The sequence below is a fragment of the Anas acuta genome, chromosome 7, assembly GCF_963932015.1.
Source record: "Anas acuta chromosome 7, bAnaAcu1.1, whole genome shotgun sequence".
Classification (NCBI taxonomy): Eukaryota; Metazoa; Chordata; class Aves; order Anseriformes; family Anatidae; genus Anas; species Anas acuta.
In genome coordinates, this window is record NC_088985.1 from 5913001 (window position 1) to 5932305 (window position 19305).

Consider the following 19305-nt stretch of genomic DNA (forward strand, 5'->3'; position numbering starts at 1 on the left):
GCACTGGGAAAACAGAAAAGGTAGGCTTAGGTGTTTGCTATCCTACAATAATAACAAAGGGTTCGCTAATGCTCTAAAAGATCTTTAAAAGACACACAGTCTTCCATGTCTCAGATAAGCCAAAGTATTCTTTTAAAAGGAATTTTCTTTGAAAAGAAAGCCATAAGTAACCCATACTTCTTGACATCTATGAAAAGGAAGAAGTGAATGCTGAGGACTGTTGTAGGTCGAGTGCTGGCTATCAAAAATAAGAGGCATAGGCTATTGTGGAGAGATCTCCTTGTACTACACAGACAGTGTAATTCTGCACTGTCAATATCTGTGGTGGGGAAAGAGAAGGGACATGTTTGAATCTTCTCCAAAGTCAGATCTCTCACCACTCCAACAGGGAACTGGTGTCTTTGAAAGAGCTTTTTTTTTTTTTTTTTTTAATCATGATGTATAAAGCATGTAAAACTGAATGTGATGTGTGTATACCCCATGTAACAAGGGCTACATCTTAACTCAGAACTCCTGCTTTTCTTACAAGGTCAATAACTACATTTTAAATTCTAACTTTTCTAGAACCCATCTCTCTCTGGTTAGTAGTGAGATGACAGGACTGAGATGTAATCTGGTATTTATATTCTTGACTCTGCACATAGGTAATCTTGGAAACATTACTTCATTGTCTTTCCCTGAGATAATTCCAGATCTTGAAGATGAAATTGATAATGTTTATGGCACCTTCCCACATGGTGGGAAGCCAGTAATTAAACTGGATAGCAACGTTAATTATTATTTGTACCCCAATTCTATATCCATGAAGAAGTTCTTTAGGAAGAATCTTTTTGATTTGAAAGCCAGATCTACCATGCAAAAAGTGTTCTTCCTCTAGTGGTTGCGTGTAATTTGCGTAATTACTCTGTAAGCTCAGCAATTTTGCTTGAGGAAATTTATTCCATCGTGGTCAGTGTTAGTCCATTGAGGTAATTTGTGGCTTATCATACGATGTTGAGTTGAAGAGAAGGTCAAGTAAGTATTTGCCCAGTTAATTTTCAGCCTTAGAAGACAATGTACATTCTGAAGTTGGGAGAAAAGTTGAAGGGCTTGAAGTTACAATATTAATGAATTGAATAGATTAGCTTTATTTTAAAGATATTTGTACAGGTTACATGTTCACATTGAAGAATAGGTAAAATATTTTATCTTGTGCATAATCAGTCCACTTACAGATGATGAGTAAAAATGCTTTCAGGCAAGCACCCACCCACGTTTTTTCTCAGAGTTCAGTAGATGGTTTCATGAATAGAGATAAAAATGTGTGAGAGTTAGATCTACTTGTATACAGATTTGTTGCATATTGTGTTTGCACAGCAGTTCAGTGTTGATGAAGAGTTGACTCAGTGTTATAGAGTGAATGAGAAAATCCATGCTGAATTTATTCTGCCGTTTTATTTGTATTATGTCTTAAATACAGTGATCATTAATACATATCTAAAAACATATTCAGCCTTGAAAAGACAGTCTTAACCAAACTTTCTGAGAGAACAGGTATAAACAGTAAGAAGATCTGCTGATATTTGCATAAAATCTTTTGCATTTGCAGTCTATACAGAGGCTATGGAAGAGTCATCTTGAAGGAACATTCAGAGATACCTAGTCCAACTGCCTGGCCACTTCAGGGCTAGCCAAAAGTTAAAGCACATTAATGAGGGCATTTTTCAACTGCCTCTTGGGCACTGATAGGCATAGGGCATCAATTTCCCCTCTAGGAAGCCAGTGCCAGTGTTTGACAACCCTCACAGTAAACAAGTTTTTCCTGATGTCCAGTCTCAACCTCCCCAGCACAGCTTTGTGCCGTTCCTGCGTGTCCTGCCATCTGTGACCAGGGAGCAGAGACCAGCACCTCCCTCTTCACTTTCCCTCCTTGGGAAGCTGTAGAAAGCAACGAGGTCACTTCTCAGCCTCCTTTTCTCCAGGCTAGACAACCCGAGTGTCCTCAGCCTCTCCTCATTAGAACATGTCTTCTAGCCCTTTTACCAGCTTTGTTGCTCTCCTCTGTACGCTTTCAAAGACCTTATCATCCTTTGTACATTGTGGAGCCCAGAACTGCACAAAATATTCAAGGTGAGGCCACACCAATACTAAATATAGCAGGAGAATACCCTCTTTTGACCAGCTGTCTGTGTTATGTTTCATGCACCCCAAAATGTGTTTTGCCCTCTTGCTGCCAGGGCAGCTGTCAGAAGGGACCATGTAGGAGGGAGATGAATGATATATTCTCTTACTCAATAAACAATGACTATGCATCATTATTTATGATGCATTGTTTATATTAATATCCTATATTAATATAAATGCTGACATACATTAACAGCAATTCTTTTCTATCTTGATAACAAAAAGGCAAGTTTAAAATAATAAGTAAGTTTAATTTTTAGCAATGCTGCACAGACAAATGTTAATGACAAAAATCAAATGTAATACAAGTAGCTACAGTAGTATTGTGTGGGTTCTGCTAATAGTAATTTTTTTACTTAATACATGGCAAAAGATTCCCTGTGAGGAGTCATGATCTGTCAAAAGCATTTAAGTGCTAACTGCCTTCATCTTTTCCCTTTATTGAAACTGTGATAATTAAGAATTAGCAAGGAGTAAAAATCACTTTGAATTGTAAACCAGGCCTCCTATACTGCAGATGTATAATGTGTGTTTCATCCACGCCATTACTGAAAATAGTGAATAATGCCGGAGTCAGGGCCAGTCCCTTCAGATTTTCATTTGATAGTTCCCTCCACCTTGTCATGAGTTCTTGGTAAATATTCCGTGAACAGTTTTTCAATGAGTGTCACAACTACTCAAGGGCAATTACATCTAGATCTTGCTTCCCTAGATTGTGTAGAGAATGACATGAGAATCAGTGACAACATCTAGTGTAGTCCAGATTTTATGGCATGTTGAAATAGGACAACTGGTGACACAGCAGGTGGTAAACTTGAAAGAAGAAATCAAGCTTCTCCCAGCTGTCAGTATCACACCCATACATTTCACCTATAGGGAACATGCTTTGTATTCACTTTGCTGCAGATTGCTAATATCCAGCATTTGCTGTTTCGCATCTTTATCCAAACTTGAACAATTGTTCACTTAGCAGAAAAAGTAGGATGTGATTTAAAAGTTAGTGGGCACGTTTTATTAATTTTAACAAAATCTCTTCTAACTCTATGCTATATTCAAGAAATGTGCTTATGTTTGGCATTTATGTTATGTCTGCCTTTGTGATAAAATACTCAACTGATGTGCACAGATTGACACATGACAGATCTGCAAAGTTGTATACATGTATAACTTACAAATTTATAAATAATAACAAAAAACAATCACAGATCACAGTTGGAAATTATTTAAAACTTATTGAAATGTGTCACTATCTTTTGAGTTGAAGAGATCTTGTTTACTTCCAACAAATGTCTTTGAAGCTGGTGCCCAGTTGACTGTAGCTAGGGAGCAAAAATTTAGGTGGGATGGTTTCATGCAGCTGCTGAGCCCTTTGTGAAATAAAAAGCTTAGCTCTCAACTAGGCAAAGGAGGGATATGAATCTGGTCTTTTTGGATCTCTGCCATTACCTTCTAACTACAAAATGTGAAGAGCACATTACTTTGTATTCTTGTTTTTAAAAACTCTGAAAAGAGTCTATCTTCATGTGGTCCATTAAGGAAGTTGGGTTTATTTTCTTGGTAATATACAAAAGTGTAGCAAAGTGGCTCTTTTCTCCTTGCAGTTTCATGGTACTGCAACTTACAAAGCAGGAAATGTTAAATAGTTTTCAAAAGGAAGCTTTTCCCTTCGGAAAAAATACCTGGCTCATCTCTACCTTAGACAGAGGGAGTTTTTGATAATGTAAACATCTGTTTGGATGTACTGTAAATCATTCTATTATTTCTGTTTCCATCCTTCCTCCCTGTAAGAGGTGTGCTTTTTGTTAGAGAAGAAAGAAAAATAAGAAAAAAGATGTCCTCTCTCTTAATTTTTACTGTTATCTTCTACTGTGGTAAAAAAAACCTTTGTCTTAGAAGTAATGAATAAAATCATATTCTCCTTATGGACAAAATAATCCTGCATTCATGTAATATCAGACACTTAATTTATATTTTTATTTCACACGTACCTATATGTTTTCTATTTTAATGCAAGGTCATGTCTGCACTTAAAAGACTGTGTGTATATTTGTTTTATTTTGTTACCGTATATGTTTTTAAAGTGGTATGAGGGAAAAGAAACAGAAATCAATGTCAGAATTGTAGTTTTCCTTTGCCCCTTTGTTCCAGTGGATAATGTGTCTCGTTCCAGCTGAGAGTCATTTGTGTTGGCATGTAACAGGATACTTACAGTATGTTAGACTGCTTTCATTAAGACGTCATCTTTCTTGTGGTTTCTAAATCCAGGCTTGTGTTTTTCAACCCAAAACAGTGTAAAAAGTGGTACTTAATTCTTCTGATTCTGGAATCTAACTCTTTGTTTTTGTCTGTTTCATATCTTTCTCAGGAAGCTCATCTTATAGCCATGAGAAAAATATGTCTTGGTCTTACATAGTCCTTACGTGGTCCGTTGTAGGTCTTTTTTTTATTTTATTTATTTATTTTTTTTTTACAAAACAGGAAAAGTACTGCTTAAAACATGCAGTTACACTTTCTAATTTAGTGACTGTAATTATAACATACTTCGGGAGACCTGTAATTTCCAGTAATTTATATAAATGGAAAAATTAGCCTTGTGACAGAGTAATGTAAGCATAGATAAAATCTCTTAAATGGCCTGGCTTGAAAAACATATGCATTATATATTAAACTGATTACCTGTTATACCAATTATAGGTAATTCAGCCATTGCCATAACTTTACATTTTAAGTATGGTAGGTGATGTTTTATAAACAAAAATAAACCACAAGGTATTTATTACTGCAACATAATTACAGTGTGTAATTCTTGATAGCCTACCATGCAAGAGGTGGACCACTTCAGAAAGTGATAAATACAAAACACTGAGAGTAGCGCCATGAAGATGAGCAGTATCAAAGATCTTGGTTGCCCAGCCTGGTGTGGAACACAAGGTATCTGCATAAAGTACCAGTGCAGCTGATTTCAATATCTATTTTTATTTATTTATTTATTTATTTATTTATTGTACATATGTATTTAATCATTTCTATAATCATAATTCATTGCTTAAGAAAAAATTGTAGTAAAACTTGAGGGAGTTGAGATTATGCTGAGGCCTCATTAGGAGGAAGAGGAGAAATGAATAGACATATATAAATATATATATAAACATATATAGAGAAAAGCCTGTAAGAGCATGAAGCCTCTAGTGATCCTGGCAGCAGCCCCCATGCCATTGTTGTTCATTGTTGTTCACTGTTGTCTCCAGTCTCTCTGAGAAGCTTTTGTGTAGTGAGGATCACATGTGTAGGACTTAGGGCTCGGAGGTAAGAGAGGGCACGTGGGAGAAAGCTTTGTGTCACAAGTTTTTTGCCTGTAGTCAGTTACTTATGTTGAGCTGTTCGGTGCTTATGTACCAAAGCAAATGCAGTCTAGATGACCATTGCTGGCTGCAAAAAATAAAAGAAAATGTGGGATACTCTTTCAAATACTGCTTTATCTCAAGTTCCAGATACAAATCTGAAACAAAATATGAAAGAATTTACTATGAGATTTGCATTTAATGTTTTCACATGTTGTTTTCATAACATGCTTTTCTCAGTGTCCCTGCAAACTTCTGTTTATTTATCCAAAAATTTAAAACAAAGAGAGCTCTTAAAAAGGTCAGAAAAACTTGATGAAGTTCTTAAATACAGAAAGTATTTTGAATTCATAGAGCTGCCTTTTCTTTATCTTGGTGTGGTTATCATGCTTCCAAAGGCAGCATACTGTATCTTGTGATTTGAGTGTTTTTCCTCTGTGGGTATGACAACTCTGACGTGACTTGCTGGGTTGAGTCCATCAACTTCTAAAATTGGTTAAGAAACATTAGGAGCATAAGTGAAAGCTTGCTAGTCCTTTATGCATTTAAAATACCAAATCAACTGCGACAAACCTGAGCTTTGCTTCAAATCACTGATCAGGACTTTTAAGTCTTGGGGAATCGATACCAAAGAATCCCTTCTAAGGCATTTCACACTCTTGGATTACGTGTCTGAATTGGGACCAGGCGAGCTCTGTTTTGGAGACGCAGTCCTGTAGGAACTGCCTCCTGTACTTAACAGCCATGTGGGGATTTAAGCTTCTGGTTCTGTGGCTGCAGAGCCAAGGAAGAATATGAACTTCCTGAAGGTTCTCATCCAGGGTATCTGTTTTGTACTGAATTTGATTTGGCTAACACTGGTTAGAAAATTGGCAAGAGCAGCTTTTGGTTCTGGCTAAATTAATCCATGCAATGTAAAATCATTTCCATAATAACCGCATAGTTCTGCACAACTGCAGATTTCAGTTTACTGGGAACTGAACCACAGTTGCACTTCTGTTTGACTCCATTTGAAATAAGGGGATGGGGAACAGGATGTGGCCCTCACAATCCATGAGCAAATGGTTGACAACAGCACTTAGATGCACACAGGTTCATGGGGCCAGGTGGGATCCACCCAAGGCTACTGCAAGAACTGGCAGAGAAGCTGGCCAAGCTGCTTTCCATCATTTATCAGCAGTCCTGGCTATCAAGGGAGGTCCCAGTCGACTGGCGGCTAGCAAATGTGACGCCCATCTACAAGAAGGGCCATAAGGTTGACCCGAGAAACTATAGGCCTGTCAGTTTGACTTCAGTGCCAGGGAAGCTCGTGGAGCAGATTGTCTTGAGTGTCATCATGTGACACTTGCAGGGCAAGCAGGCGGTCAGGCCCAGTCAGCATGGGTTTATGAAAGGCAGGTCCTGCTTGACGAACCTGATCTCCTTCTATGACAAAGTGACGCGCTTGGTGGATGAGGGAAAGGCTGTGGATGTGGTCTACCTTGACTTCAGCAAGGCTTTTGACACCGTTTCCCACAGCATTCTCTTCAAGAAACTGGCTGCTCTTGGCTTGGACTGGCACACGCTTCGTTGGGTTAGAAACTCTCTGGATAGCCGGGCCCAAGGAGTCGTGGTGAATGGGGTCACATCCAGTTGGAGGCTGGTCACTAGTGGTGTTCCCCAGGGCTCGGTGCTGGGGCTGGTCCTCTTTAATATCTTCATCGATGATCTGGACAAGGGGATCGAGTGCACCCTCAGTAAGTTTGCAGATGACACCGAGTTAGGTGCGTGTGTCGATCTGCTTGAGGGCAGGAAAGCTCTGCAGGAGGATCTGGATAGGCTGCACCGATGGGCTGAGGTCAACTGCATGAAGTTCAACAAGACCAAGTGCCAGGTCCTGCACCTAGGGCGCAATAACCCCAGCTACAGGCTGGGGATGAGTGGTTGGAGAGCTGCCAGGCAGAGAAGGACCTGGGAGTGATGGTTGATAGTCGGCTGAATATGAGCCAGCAGTGTGCTCAGGTGGCCAAGAAGGCCAACAGCATCCTGGCTTGTATAAGAAGCAGTGTGGCCAGCAGGGCTAGGGAGGTGATTGTCCCCCTGTACTCGGCTCTGGTGAGGCCGCACCTCGAGTCCTGTGTTCAGTTTTGGGCCCCTCGCTGGTGACAGGACGAGGGGGAATGGTCTAAAGTTGCGCCAGGGGAAGTTTAGGTTGGATGTTAGGAAGAACTTCTTTACTGAGAGGGTTGTGAGGCATTGGAACAGGCTGCCCAGCAAAGTGGTGGAGTCACCATCCCTGGAGGTCTTGAAAAGACGTTTAGATGTAGAGCTTAGGGATATGGTTTAGTGGGGAACTGGTTAGTGTTAGGTCAGGGGTTGGCCTATGGGACCTTGGAGGTCTCTTCCAACCTAGGTGATTCTGTGAAACTTTAGTTTATATAAGTGATCTTAAATTTCCTGATGGAAAAAATGCACAGTACTTAAAAAGCTCTAAATTTTTCTTGACAGATCTTCATGAATCAGATATTTTTTTTTGCCTTATTTGTTAACTGTGTTTTGGTTTTCGCTACCTATTATTTTTGTCTGCTTCCTAGCCTGTGTGTCTCAACAGGAAATGTATTTGACCCTTGTCTGGTGCAGACTGATAATCTTGCTTATGAAGAAGAGTATTAGGGAAAGTATTTCCATTCTTACCATGCTGCATTTTTAGAAGTTGTTTCAGTATTAATATATTGAGTACTTCTAAAAATAAATATAATGCTTAAATATAGGAAGAATACATGTGTTAAGTGTATGTTATTCCATACTCTGACATTGCACAGAATACACCACATCTCTAGCTATACTAAATCTCAATTTGAAACAGTTTTAGTTTGTGGAATGTTTGCAAACAGACCAGTCTAGAGCTGCAGCCTAGTACAGAGCTGTGTCCTACCTGAGCCCAGTTTGAATGTGGCTACATTTGAACACTGGATATTTATTTTCATGTTGGCATTCAAGGTACTTGTTTGGTAACTTTAGTCCCGTGCCGATTTTCTAATGTGTTAATCTGTTTCTTTATCTTCTTCAAAGACAGAAGATGCAGATTTGAACAAGCAAATCTTTACAGTTCTTAAAACGGCACTGGGTAACCTTCTCAGAAGAGAGGACAAGCACACTTGAAAGTTTTAGGGCAGTTAAACCTTTTCCTTTGTACTCGTCTATCTGAAAATGTATTGCATTTTATAACCTGCATATATATATATATCATACTTAAAAAAAAAAAAAACAACAGACAAAAAAAACCAACTAGGCTTTTCATTCACAGTAAAAGGAAAATCTGTCAGTCATATTTTACAAAGGCTGTTTGGAAGAATTTTATCTTGTTTCTCTGCCTACATTAATACTAATGATTTCATGGGACAGCACTGTTCCCATTCTGCCAACCTAATTATTTGACCCAACTCAATGATAGTGTAATGATTTTGAAATTCAGAGGTGCTCAGGCCACAGCATGTTACAGGTATGTGTTTGATAATACTCAGTAATATATTAAAAAAACAAACAAAAAAACTACCACCATGAGCAAAAACAAAAAACCCTCCCTGATAAACAGATGTTAAGCAAATAAATTTATTTTATATTCCAGGCTAAGATGACTCAACTGCCAGAGGCTGAAAAGGAAAAGATAGCTGAGCAAGTGGCTGACTTCAAAAAAGTCAAGAGTAAGCTTGATGCAGAGATTGAAATATGGGATGATACCAGCAATGACATCATTGTTTTGGCCAAGAGGATGTGTGTGATTATGATGGAGATGACTGACTTCACAAGGTAATTATGCAAAAAATGCTCTTCAGTACTTATAAATTTTGGAGGCCATTGTCATATTGCTATGACAGGAAGTAGTGAGTTTTTAATGTTAGTTGACAGTGTCTTTACAAAGTTGAGTGGCTAAGATAATGTAATTAGGTTTACAATGCTAGCTGGTAGCACAGAACTGTTGGAGGGGAGGTTTCAAGTTTTAAACCATGCTTGTCCTTTAATCTTTTCTGTTGTTTTTCATTTGGCTTGTTGAAGTATTTTTAATTTTTTAGTGCTTTATTTCTCCTCTCAATGAAAGAAAAAAAGAAACAATCATCTTGATTTTATAGTGTAGTTCTGTCTTGTCTGTTACTCTTCTGTTTGTACCGTACCATGCTGTCTAGCATGTAGTATATTCTAGTCATGCATAAAACATACTGGACAGAGCATATGTCTGGTGTATACATTCAGAATCATGCATATTTTATATTGCCTTGCCTGCTATTGCTTTCATCAGAACTGTATCATGCTACTTTACTTTATGTAGCTTGGGAAAACAAAATGTCTTACAGTAGACAGCTTTCAAAGCTAGTATTTTCCTCTTGACAGTATGTGCTGTGCAATAACTGTATATATGAAACAATCTTAAGTTCAGAAGCTTTTTCTGCCCCATACTGAATATATGTTCAGTAAATTTCATCAAATGAGTTATACTGAAAGTAAGTACTGGTTGTGGTGCAGTTCTTTTTATTAATAATATTGATAGGTAGGTAAGGCCTCAAAACACAAGCGGTCTTGCAAGACCTTTCATGTCCCATAAAATAAGTCGTTTTACGCAAGATACGAAGAAAAGTCTAAGCCTCTTGGACAGATTCTTCAGGGGTGTAAAGAGTTGCATAGAGCTAACAAAGCCAAGATCTGGCTTAGGCCTGTTCTCAGTAAGGCAATTGTAGCATTTTATCATGGTAGCCCATTTTAAATTCACCTTCACATGAGGGAGAGAGAGTTGAAAAATTGTATGTTGAACTCTGTAATCATTTTATTCTCTTTGCAGCATACAATTTGAGTTGAGACCATTGTAAAAGCAAATGTTCTGCCCTCAAGTCAAGCTTTACAATTGAAGTCACTTGTCACCAAATTCTTCAAATTACCAGATTTATATTATTCAAGATTAACAAGGCCAGTTCGCATTCTTAACTTTGCATTTTTGGCTCTGTTGAAAACAGTGTAATTTGCATTTTTGAGTCCAAGAGCAGTTTTTGTTCAGTGTTGCAGATCACCAGAGAATCCACTAAGAACACGCTGGTAGAAAAACTTACCTGAGGGGAAAATTAAAATCTACTGGGATGAGAGAGGGGAAATATTCTTTACTTCTAAGTACGTTATGGAACTCTACAATATTTTAAGATGCATTTTGATGATTCTCTACCCAATTTTAGGAAGTACAGTAATCTTTTTACTTCACGGGTATTTAGACAATAGTATGAGAAATGCAAGCATATACAAAATACTTGTTTACTGCATGCTTGATGCATAAGTTGTAACTTCTTTGGGGTATTACTAACTTATCAAGTCTATTGATATGTTTCTAGGACTGTTAGTAACAAAAGCCAAGTTGTCCTTACCATATTGTGTATGCAGTAATGTCTTACTTTGGTACCTTACATAACTTCATCTCAAACTGTTAGAAAGCTGTATTTGAATATGTCCATGTCCGTTTTCAAGTCAGTTCTCTTCTGAGTCATTCTGCCTGTTGCATGCTCCAAACACTGCAATCACAGAACAGAGGTTACAGCATAGCAGCTACACTTTCCTAGAGAAAGCATATACATATCTCCGTAACCCGATGTCCTTTTGGAGGTGATTTTGTTCCACATTTTTCCATGTATTTAAAATTAATTCAGTCCTGTATTTGGGATAAACTTACAAATAAACGGTTATTTCAAAAGCACTGCAAGGTTCTTTACCAATAATGTAATTTGAGAATTGTTGGACAGTTTAGAAAAAAATTACAGAATTTCTAGGTTGGAAGAGACCTCAAGATCATCGAGTCCAACCTCTAACCTAACACAAACAGTCCCCACTAAACCATATCCCTAAGCTCTACATCTAAACGTCTGTTAAGGACCTCCCTCCAGGGATGGTGACTCCACCACCTCCCTGGGCAGCCCGTTCCAGTGCCTCACAACCCTTTCGGTAAAGAAGTTCTTCCTAACATCCAACCTAAAACTCCCCTGGCGCAACTTTAGCCCATAAAAAAAAACAACAAAGTATTTATTTTCTTATTGAGAGAAAAATACATGCATTTGGGACTGTATATCAATAATGTACCTTAAGCCTGTTTATTAGCAACATACTCAGTTTCTGTAAAAAACAGCTTTGAAAAATAGTAACTTGAAAAGTCATACAACAGCTTTTAATCAACTGCTTAAAGAGTTTTAATGGACCTTTCTTAAGACAACTCTGAGTCATAAGCTTGTTGATCCCTAATATAGTTATATAAGCACTTCAGAATTCATTGTTGCATTAAATTATATTTTCTTTAATGTCTCATATTTGTAAGCAAGTACTCTTTTGTTTAGAGTGAACCAACTGATTCACAGGCCAAGTTTTTAAACTACAGTATAGTACACAGAGACACTTCACAGATAGATCCTACAACCCAAATCCAAACTAAACTCTTCTTAGCACCCTTAAAAGTCTACCTCTTCAGCGGCCAGTTCTGGTCTGTTCTCTTCAATTTACATACCACCCATCAATACAATGAATGTCACAAATATTACAATCTATATATAAAAGCAGTGAGTTAAATAAACTGACTGCTTTATGTCTATATAGATTACTTCAATAGTAATCTATAGTAATGTTTGCTTAAAAAGCTCAGTCTCACAGAGCTATCTTCAATTTAAAGGATGAAAACTCATTCACTGCAGAGGCTTTTCCTTTAAAATAGCGTATTCCCGCACAGGAGCCTGTGCTGAAAAAGTGAAAGCTCAAACCAGATTAAATCCTCTTACTTTGAAACTGGTAGGGGGTAAGTTCTAGACTGAGTTTTCAAGATGTTCCTGCTCATTTTCCTCTGGCCTTTCAGACATCAGAGACTCAAGACCACAAAGGGACAGAGGTCAAACCAAGCTCTTACAAGCACTTAAGTCTTCAACAATCATCCTATTACACATTGTACTGTAAGACACTGGAAAACTCCGCACATGAGGAGAATTAAGTTATTCAGAATGACTATGCAAAAAAAAAAACTGTTAATTATAAAATGTCATCTAACATAGCCAAACAGAAAATCTACAGACAAATCCCTTGAATCTCATCCTCACCCAGGAAACAGAATGCTTTCAAAAGCTGAACAAAGAACTGAAATGCTGCTTTCCCTTCCCTGTGATGCAACCGATGTACATTCTCTAGTCTCCACAACCTAAACCTCTGGAAGACACTCATCAAGTTTAAATAAAAATGAAGGCTTTTTAGTGCATTTGAAGGGTAACAGAGATTTACTCAGGCAATAAATGACAAAAAGTCCACGACTTACCTGAGTAGCATCTGCTGCAACAAACACAAAATGTCATAGTCCTTTATGTCTTCTGTGCCCAAGACCTTTGAATTGCAGACTGGAGAGCTCAAACCTTAAGACAAGCTGGTGCTTGCTGTGGCCTCAGCAGTCTTCATCCCTGGATGTTCATGGGGAAGGAAGCGAGAAGGCCAGCTGTGTTCTCGAGCACTGTCAGTCACCTTCGGTACAGCAGCCGGAAGGGGCAGATCCGGAAGAGTTAACCTATTTTTTGGATTAAAAAAAAAAAAAAAAGGTTATTTTACTAGACTTCATCTGGCATCAAACAGTACGCTGTAGTCACTGCAGTTTTACCCCTGCCTGTTTTGCAAGCGTGACTATCAGCAAGCTTTTCACAAAATGCATCTCACTTGCCATTGGCAATTGAGACTTGTCTTTTTAAATGGCAACCAACATCAGAGTCAGTACTAGAAACATAGTAAAATTCGCAAAATAAAGGAAATCAAAGTCCATCTCCTCTATATCCTCCCCATTAAATAGGAGAATGCAGATTAGTATCTGATTTTTCCTGGTTTTGAGACTGAACAAGCTTTGTTCTCTCAGCCTCTGTCCCATACATCATGTGCTCCTACCCTTTCTCTAGACTCTCTTCAGGTTGCCAGTGTCCCATAGCACTGAGGGCACAGGCAGTATGAGGCAAAGTATGCCGGGTGCAGCCTCACAAGGGCTAAGTACATAGCTATCGCTTCCCTCAGTCTGTTGGCTGTGCTGCTGGTAATGTAGGCCATTACGCAGTTAGCCTTCACTGTAGAAAAACACATGGCTAACTCATGTTAGGTCATTTTATGCAAAGTCGTTACCCAGTTACTTCTCCCCTGCAGTTACACACGGGGTTGTTCTGTTCCAGATACAAGACCATGCATGTGATTTTACTGAAATTCATAGTTTGTCAGCCCATTCTTTCAGCGTGCCGAGATCCTTCTGAATGGTAGTCCCACCATCCAAGTATCAACCACTACCTCAAGTCAGTATTGCCTGCAGACTTCTGAGGGCCTGTTCTGTCACCTCAACCATGTTCCTGAAGGTGTTAAACAGTATTGGCCCCACTGTCATCCCTGAGAAGCACCACTTGAACCAATCCATCAGTTGAAGTTCGACTCGCAGACCATTGTGCTGCAAGACCAACAATTCAGCCAGTTTCATCCACTTTATAGTCTACCTGTCTAGCCACGTCTCTTCAATTCGCCTGCAAGGATGCTGTAAGATTGCTAAAAATGACTATGCTAACAAGTCTATTACATTTCTAGGACTTAGTAACAGAAGCCAAGTTGTCCTTACCATAATTTATAAAGTCATCTAACGTGGCCAAAAGGAAAATCTACAGACAAATCCCTTGAATCTCATCCTCGCCCAGGAAACGGAATGCTTTCAAAAGCTGAACAAAGAATCACAGAATTATCTAGGTTGGAAGGGACCTCAAGATCATCGAGTCCAACCTCTAACCTAACACAAACAGTCCCCACTAAACCATATCCCTAAGCTCTACATCTAAACGTCTGTTAAGGACCTCCCTCCAGGGATGGTGACTCCACCACTTCCCTGGGCAGCCCGTTCCAATGCCTCACAACCCTTTCGGTAAAGAAGTTCTTCCTAACATCCAACCTGAAACTCCCCTGGCGCAACTTAAGCCCATTCCCCCTCGTCCTGTCACCAGGGACATGGGAGAACAGACCAACCCCCACCTCGCTACAGCCTCCTTTAATGTACTTATAAAAAGCGATAAGATCGCCTCTGAGCCTCCTCTTCTCCAGGCTGAACAAGCCCAGCTCCCTCAGCCACTCCTCGTAGGACTTGTTCTCCAGGCCCCTCACCAGCTTCGTCGCCCTTCCCTGGACCCGCTCAAGCACCTCCATGTCCTTCTTGTAGCGAGGGGCCCAAAACTGATCACAGTACTCAAGGCGCGGCCTGACCAGAGCTGAGTACAGGGGGACGATCACCTCCCTAGCCCTGCTGGCCACACTGCTTCTTATACAAGCCAGGATGCTGCTGGCCTTCTTGGCCACCTGAGAACTGAAATGCTGCTTTCCCTTCCCTGTGATGCAACCAATGTACATTCTCTAGTCTCCACAATCTAAACCTCTGGAAGACACTCATCAAGTTTAAATAAAAATGAAGGCTTTTTAGTGCATTTGAAGGGTAACAGAGATTTACTCAGGCAATAAATGACAAAAAGTCCACGACTTACCTGAGTAGCATCTGCTGCAACAAACACAAAATGTCATAGTCCTTTATGTCTTCTGTGCCCAAGACCTTTGAATTGCAGACTGGAGAGCTCAAACCTTAAGACAAGCTGGTGCTTGCTGTGGCCTCAGCAGTCTTCATCCCTGGATGTTCATGGGGAAGGAAGCGAGAAGGCCAGCTGTGTTCTCGAGCACTGTCAGTCACCTTCGGTACAGCAGCCGGAAGGGGCAGATCCGGAAGAGTTAACCTATTTTTTGGATTAAAAAAAAAAAAAAAAAGGTTATTTTACTAGACTTCATCTGGCATCAAACAGTACGCTGTAGTCACTGCAGTTTTACCCCTGCCTGTTTTGCAAGCGTGACTATCAGCAAGCTTTTCACAAAATGCATCTCACTTGCCATTGGCAATTGAGACTTGTCTTTTTAAATGGCAACCAACATCAGAGTCAGTACTAGAAACATAGTAAAATTCGCAAAATAAAGGAAATCAAAGTCCATCTCCTCTATATCCTCCCCATTAAATAGGAGAATGCAGATTAGTATCTGATTTTTCCTGGTTTTGAGACTGAACAAGCTTTGTTCTCTCAGCCTCTGTCCCATACATCATGTGCTCCTACCCTTTCTCTAGACTCTCTTCAGGTTGCCAGTGTCCCATAGCACTGAGGGCACAGGCAGTATGAGGCAAAGTATGCCGGGTGCAGCCTCACAAGGGCTAAGTACATAGCTATCGCTTCCCTCAGTCTGTTGGCTGTGCTGCTGGTAATGTAGGCCATTACGCAGTTAGCCTTCACTGTAGAAAAACACATGGCTAACTCATGTTAGGTCATTTTATGCAAAGTCGTTACCCAGTTACTTCTCCCCTGCAGTTACACACGGGGTTGTTCTGTTCCAGATACAAGACCATGCATGTGATTTTACTGAAATTCATAGTTTGTCAGCCCATTCTTTCAGCGTGCCGAGATCCTTCTGAATGGTAGTCCCACCATCCAAGTATCAACCACTACCTCAAGTCAGTATTGCCTGCAGACTTCTGAGGGCCTGTTCTGTCACCTCAACCATGTTCCTGAAGGTGTTAAACAGTATTGGCCCCACTGTCATCCCTGAGAAGCACCACTTGAACCAATCCATCAGTTGAAGTTCGACTCGCAGACCATTGTGCTGCAAGACCAACAATTCAGCCAGTTTCATCCACTTTATAGTCTACCTGTCTAGCCACGTCTCTTCAATTCGCCTGCAAGGATGCTGTAAGATTGCTAAAAATGACTATGCTAACAAGTCTATTACATTTCTAGGACTTAGTAACAGAAGCCAAGTTGTCCTTACCATAATTTATAAAGTCATCTAACGTGGCCAAAAGGAAAATCTACAGACAAATCCCTTGAATCTCATCCTCGCCCAGGAAACGGAATGCTTTCAAAAGCTGAACAAAGAATCACAGAATTATCTAGGTTGGAAGGGACCTCAAGATCATCGAGTCCAACCTCTAACCTAACACAAACAGTCCCCACTAAACCATATCCCTAAGCTCTACATCTAAACGTCTGTTAAGGACCTCCCTCCAGGGATGGTGACTCCACCACTTCCCTGGGCAGCCCGTTCCAATGCCTCACAACCCTTTCGGTAAAGAAGTTCTTCCTAACATCCAACCTGAAACTCCCCTGGCGCAACTTAAGCCCATTCCCCCTCGTCCTGTCACCAGGGACATGGGAGAACAGACCAACCCCCACCTCGCTACAGCCTCCTTTAATGTACTTATAAAAAGCGATAAGATCGCCTCTGAGCCTCCTCTTCTCCAGGCTGAACAAGCCCAGCTCCCTCAGCCGCTCCTCGTAGGACTTGTTCTCCAGGCCCCTCACCAGCTTCGTCGCCCTTCCCTGGACCCGCTCAAGCACCTCCATGTCCTTCTTGTAGCGAGGGGCCCAAAACTGATCACAGTACTCAAGGCGCGGCCTCACCAGAGCTGAGTACAGGGGGACGATCACCTCCCTAGCCCTGCTGGCCACACTGCTTCTTATACAAGCCAGGATGCTGCTGGCCTTCTTGGCCACCTGAGAACTGAAATGCTGCTTTCCCTTCCCTGTGATGCAACCAATGTACATTCTCTAGTCTCCACAATCTAAACCTCTGGAAGACACTCATCAAGTTTAAATAAAAATGAAGGCTTTTTAGTGCATTTGAAGGGTAACAGAGATTTACTCAGGCAATAAATGACAAAAAGTCCACGACTTACCTGAGTAGCATCTGCTGCAACAAACACAAAATGTCATAGTCCTTTATGTCTTCTGTGCCCAAGACCTTTGAATTGCAGACTGGAGAGCTCAAACCTTAAGACAAGCTGGTGCTTGCTGTGGCCTCAGCAGTCTTCATCCCTGGATGTTCATGGGGAAGGAAGCGAGAAGGCCAGCTGTGTTCTCGAGCACTGTCAGTCACCTTCGGTACAGCAGCCGGAAGGGGCAGATCCGGAAGAGTTAACCTATTTTTTGGATTAAAAAAAAAAAAAAAAGGTTATTTTACTAGACTTCATCTGGCATCAAACAGTACGCTGTAGTCACTGCAGTTTTACCCCTGCCTGTTTTGCAAGCGTGACTATCAGCAAGCTTTTCACAAAATGCATCTCACTTGCCATTGGCAATTGAGACTTGTCTTTTTAAATGGCAACCAACATCAGAGTCAGTACTAGAAACATAGTAAAATTCGCAAAATAAAGGAAATCAAAGTCCATCTCCTCTATATCCTCCCCATTAAATAGGAGAATGCAGATTAGTATCTGATTTTTCCTGGTTTTGAGACTGAACAAGCTTTGTTCTCTCAGCCTCTGTCCCATACATCACGTGCTCCTACCCTTTCTCTAGACTCTCTTCAGGTTGCCAGTGTCCCATAGCACTGAGGGCACAGGCAGTATGAGGCAAAGTATGCCGGGTGCAGCCTCACAAGGGCTAAGTACATAGCTATCGCTTCCCTCAGTCTGTTGGCTGTGCTGCTGGTAATGTAGGCCATTACGCAGTTAGCCTTCACTGTAGAAAAACACATGGCTAACTCATGTTAGGTCATTTTATGCAAAGTCGTTACCCAGTTACTTCTCCCCTGCAGTTACACACGGGGTTGTTCTGTTCCAGATACAAGACCATGCATGTGATTTTACTGAAATTCATAGTTTGTCAGCCCATTCTTTCAGCGTGCCGAGATCCTTCTGAATGGTAGTCCCACCATCCAAGTATCAACCACTACCTCAAGTCAGTATTGCCTGCAGACTTCTGAGGGCCTGTTCTGTCACCTCAACCATGTTCCTGAAGGTGTTAAACAGTATTGGCCCCACTGTCATCCCTGAGAAGCACCACTTGAACCAATCCATCAGTTGAAGTTCGACTCGCAGACCATTGTGCTGCAAGACCAACAATTCAGCCAGTTTCATCCACTTTATAGTCTACCTGTCTAGCCACGTCTCTTCAATTCGCCTGCAAGGATGCTGTAAGATTGCTAAAAATGACTATGCTAACAAGTCTATTACATTTCTAGGACTTAGTAACAGAAGCCAAGTTGTCCTTACCATAATTTATAAAGTCATCTAACGTGGCCAAAAGGAAAATCTACAGACAAATCCCTTGAATCTCATCCTCGCCCAGGAAACGGAATGCTTTCAAAAGCTGAACAAAGAATCACAGAATTATCTAGGTTGGAAGGGACCTCAAGATCATCGAGTCCAACCTCTAACCTAACACAAACAGTCCCCACTAAACCATATCCCTAAGCTCTACATCTAAACGTCTGTTAAGGACCTCCCTCCAGGGATGGTGACTCCACCACTTCCCTGGGCAGCCCGTTCCAATGCCTCACAACCCTTTCGGTAAAGAAGTTCTTCCTAACATCCAACCTGAAACTCCCCTGGCGCAACTTAAGCCCATTCCCCCTCGTCCTGTCACCAGGGACATGGGAGAACAGACCAACCCCCACCTCGCTACAGCCTCCTTTAATGTACTTATAAAAAGCGATAAGATCGCCTCTGAGCCTCCTCTTCTCCAGGCTGAACAAGCCCAGCTCCCTCAGCCACTCCTCGTAGGACTTGTTCTCCAGGCCCCTCACCAGCTTCGTCGCCCTTCCCTGGACCCGCTCAAGCACCTCCATGTCCTTCTTGTAGCGAGGGGCCCAAAACTGATCACAGTACTCAAGGCGCGGCCTCACCAGAGCTGAGTACAGGGGGACGATCACCTCCCTAGCCCTGCTGGCCACACTGCTTCTTATACAAGCCAGGATGCTGCTGGCCTTCTTGGCCACCTGAGAACTG

General features: G+C 41.0%; 1 protein-coding gene and 1 long non-coding RNA gene across 39 annotated transcripts in view; one reads left to right on the top strand and one right to left on the bottom strand.

Moving 5' to 3' along the window:
• The window catches only part of CTNNA3 (catenin alpha 3), a 477233-nt gene that overhangs the window by 407312 nt on the left and 50616 nt on the right, over positions 1-19305 (top strand). For 18 of the 19 annotated variants that reach the window (XM_068687731.1, XM_068687734.1, XM_068687729.1 and 15 more), the window contains one exon: positions 9112-9293. In XM_068687731.1, coding sequence (XP_068543832.1) covers positions 9112-9293 — 182 coding nt within the window. Of the gene's footprint in view, positions 1-9111; positions 9294-19305 lie in introns of those variants that run through there. The other variant, XR_011098146.1, reaches the window with a different exon arrangement.
• The window catches only part of LOC137859117 (uncharacterized), a 346743-nt gene continuing 329634 nt past the window's right edge, over positions 2197-19305 (bottom strand). For 11 of the 20 annotated variants that reach the window (XR_011098151.1, XR_011098162.1, XR_011098159.1 and 8 more), the window contains 4 exons: positions 17254-17496; positions 15029-15271; positions 12805-13047; positions 9990-11032 (listed from right to left, as the gene is read on the bottom strand). This is a non-coding gene — a long non-coding RNA (uncharacterized lncRNA). Of the gene's footprint in view, positions 5593-9987; positions 11033-12804; positions 13048-15028; positions 15272-17253; positions 17497-19305 lie in introns of those variants that run through there. The other 9 variants (XR_011098167.1, XR_011098168.1, XR_011098166.1 and 6 more) reach the window with 5 other exon arrangements.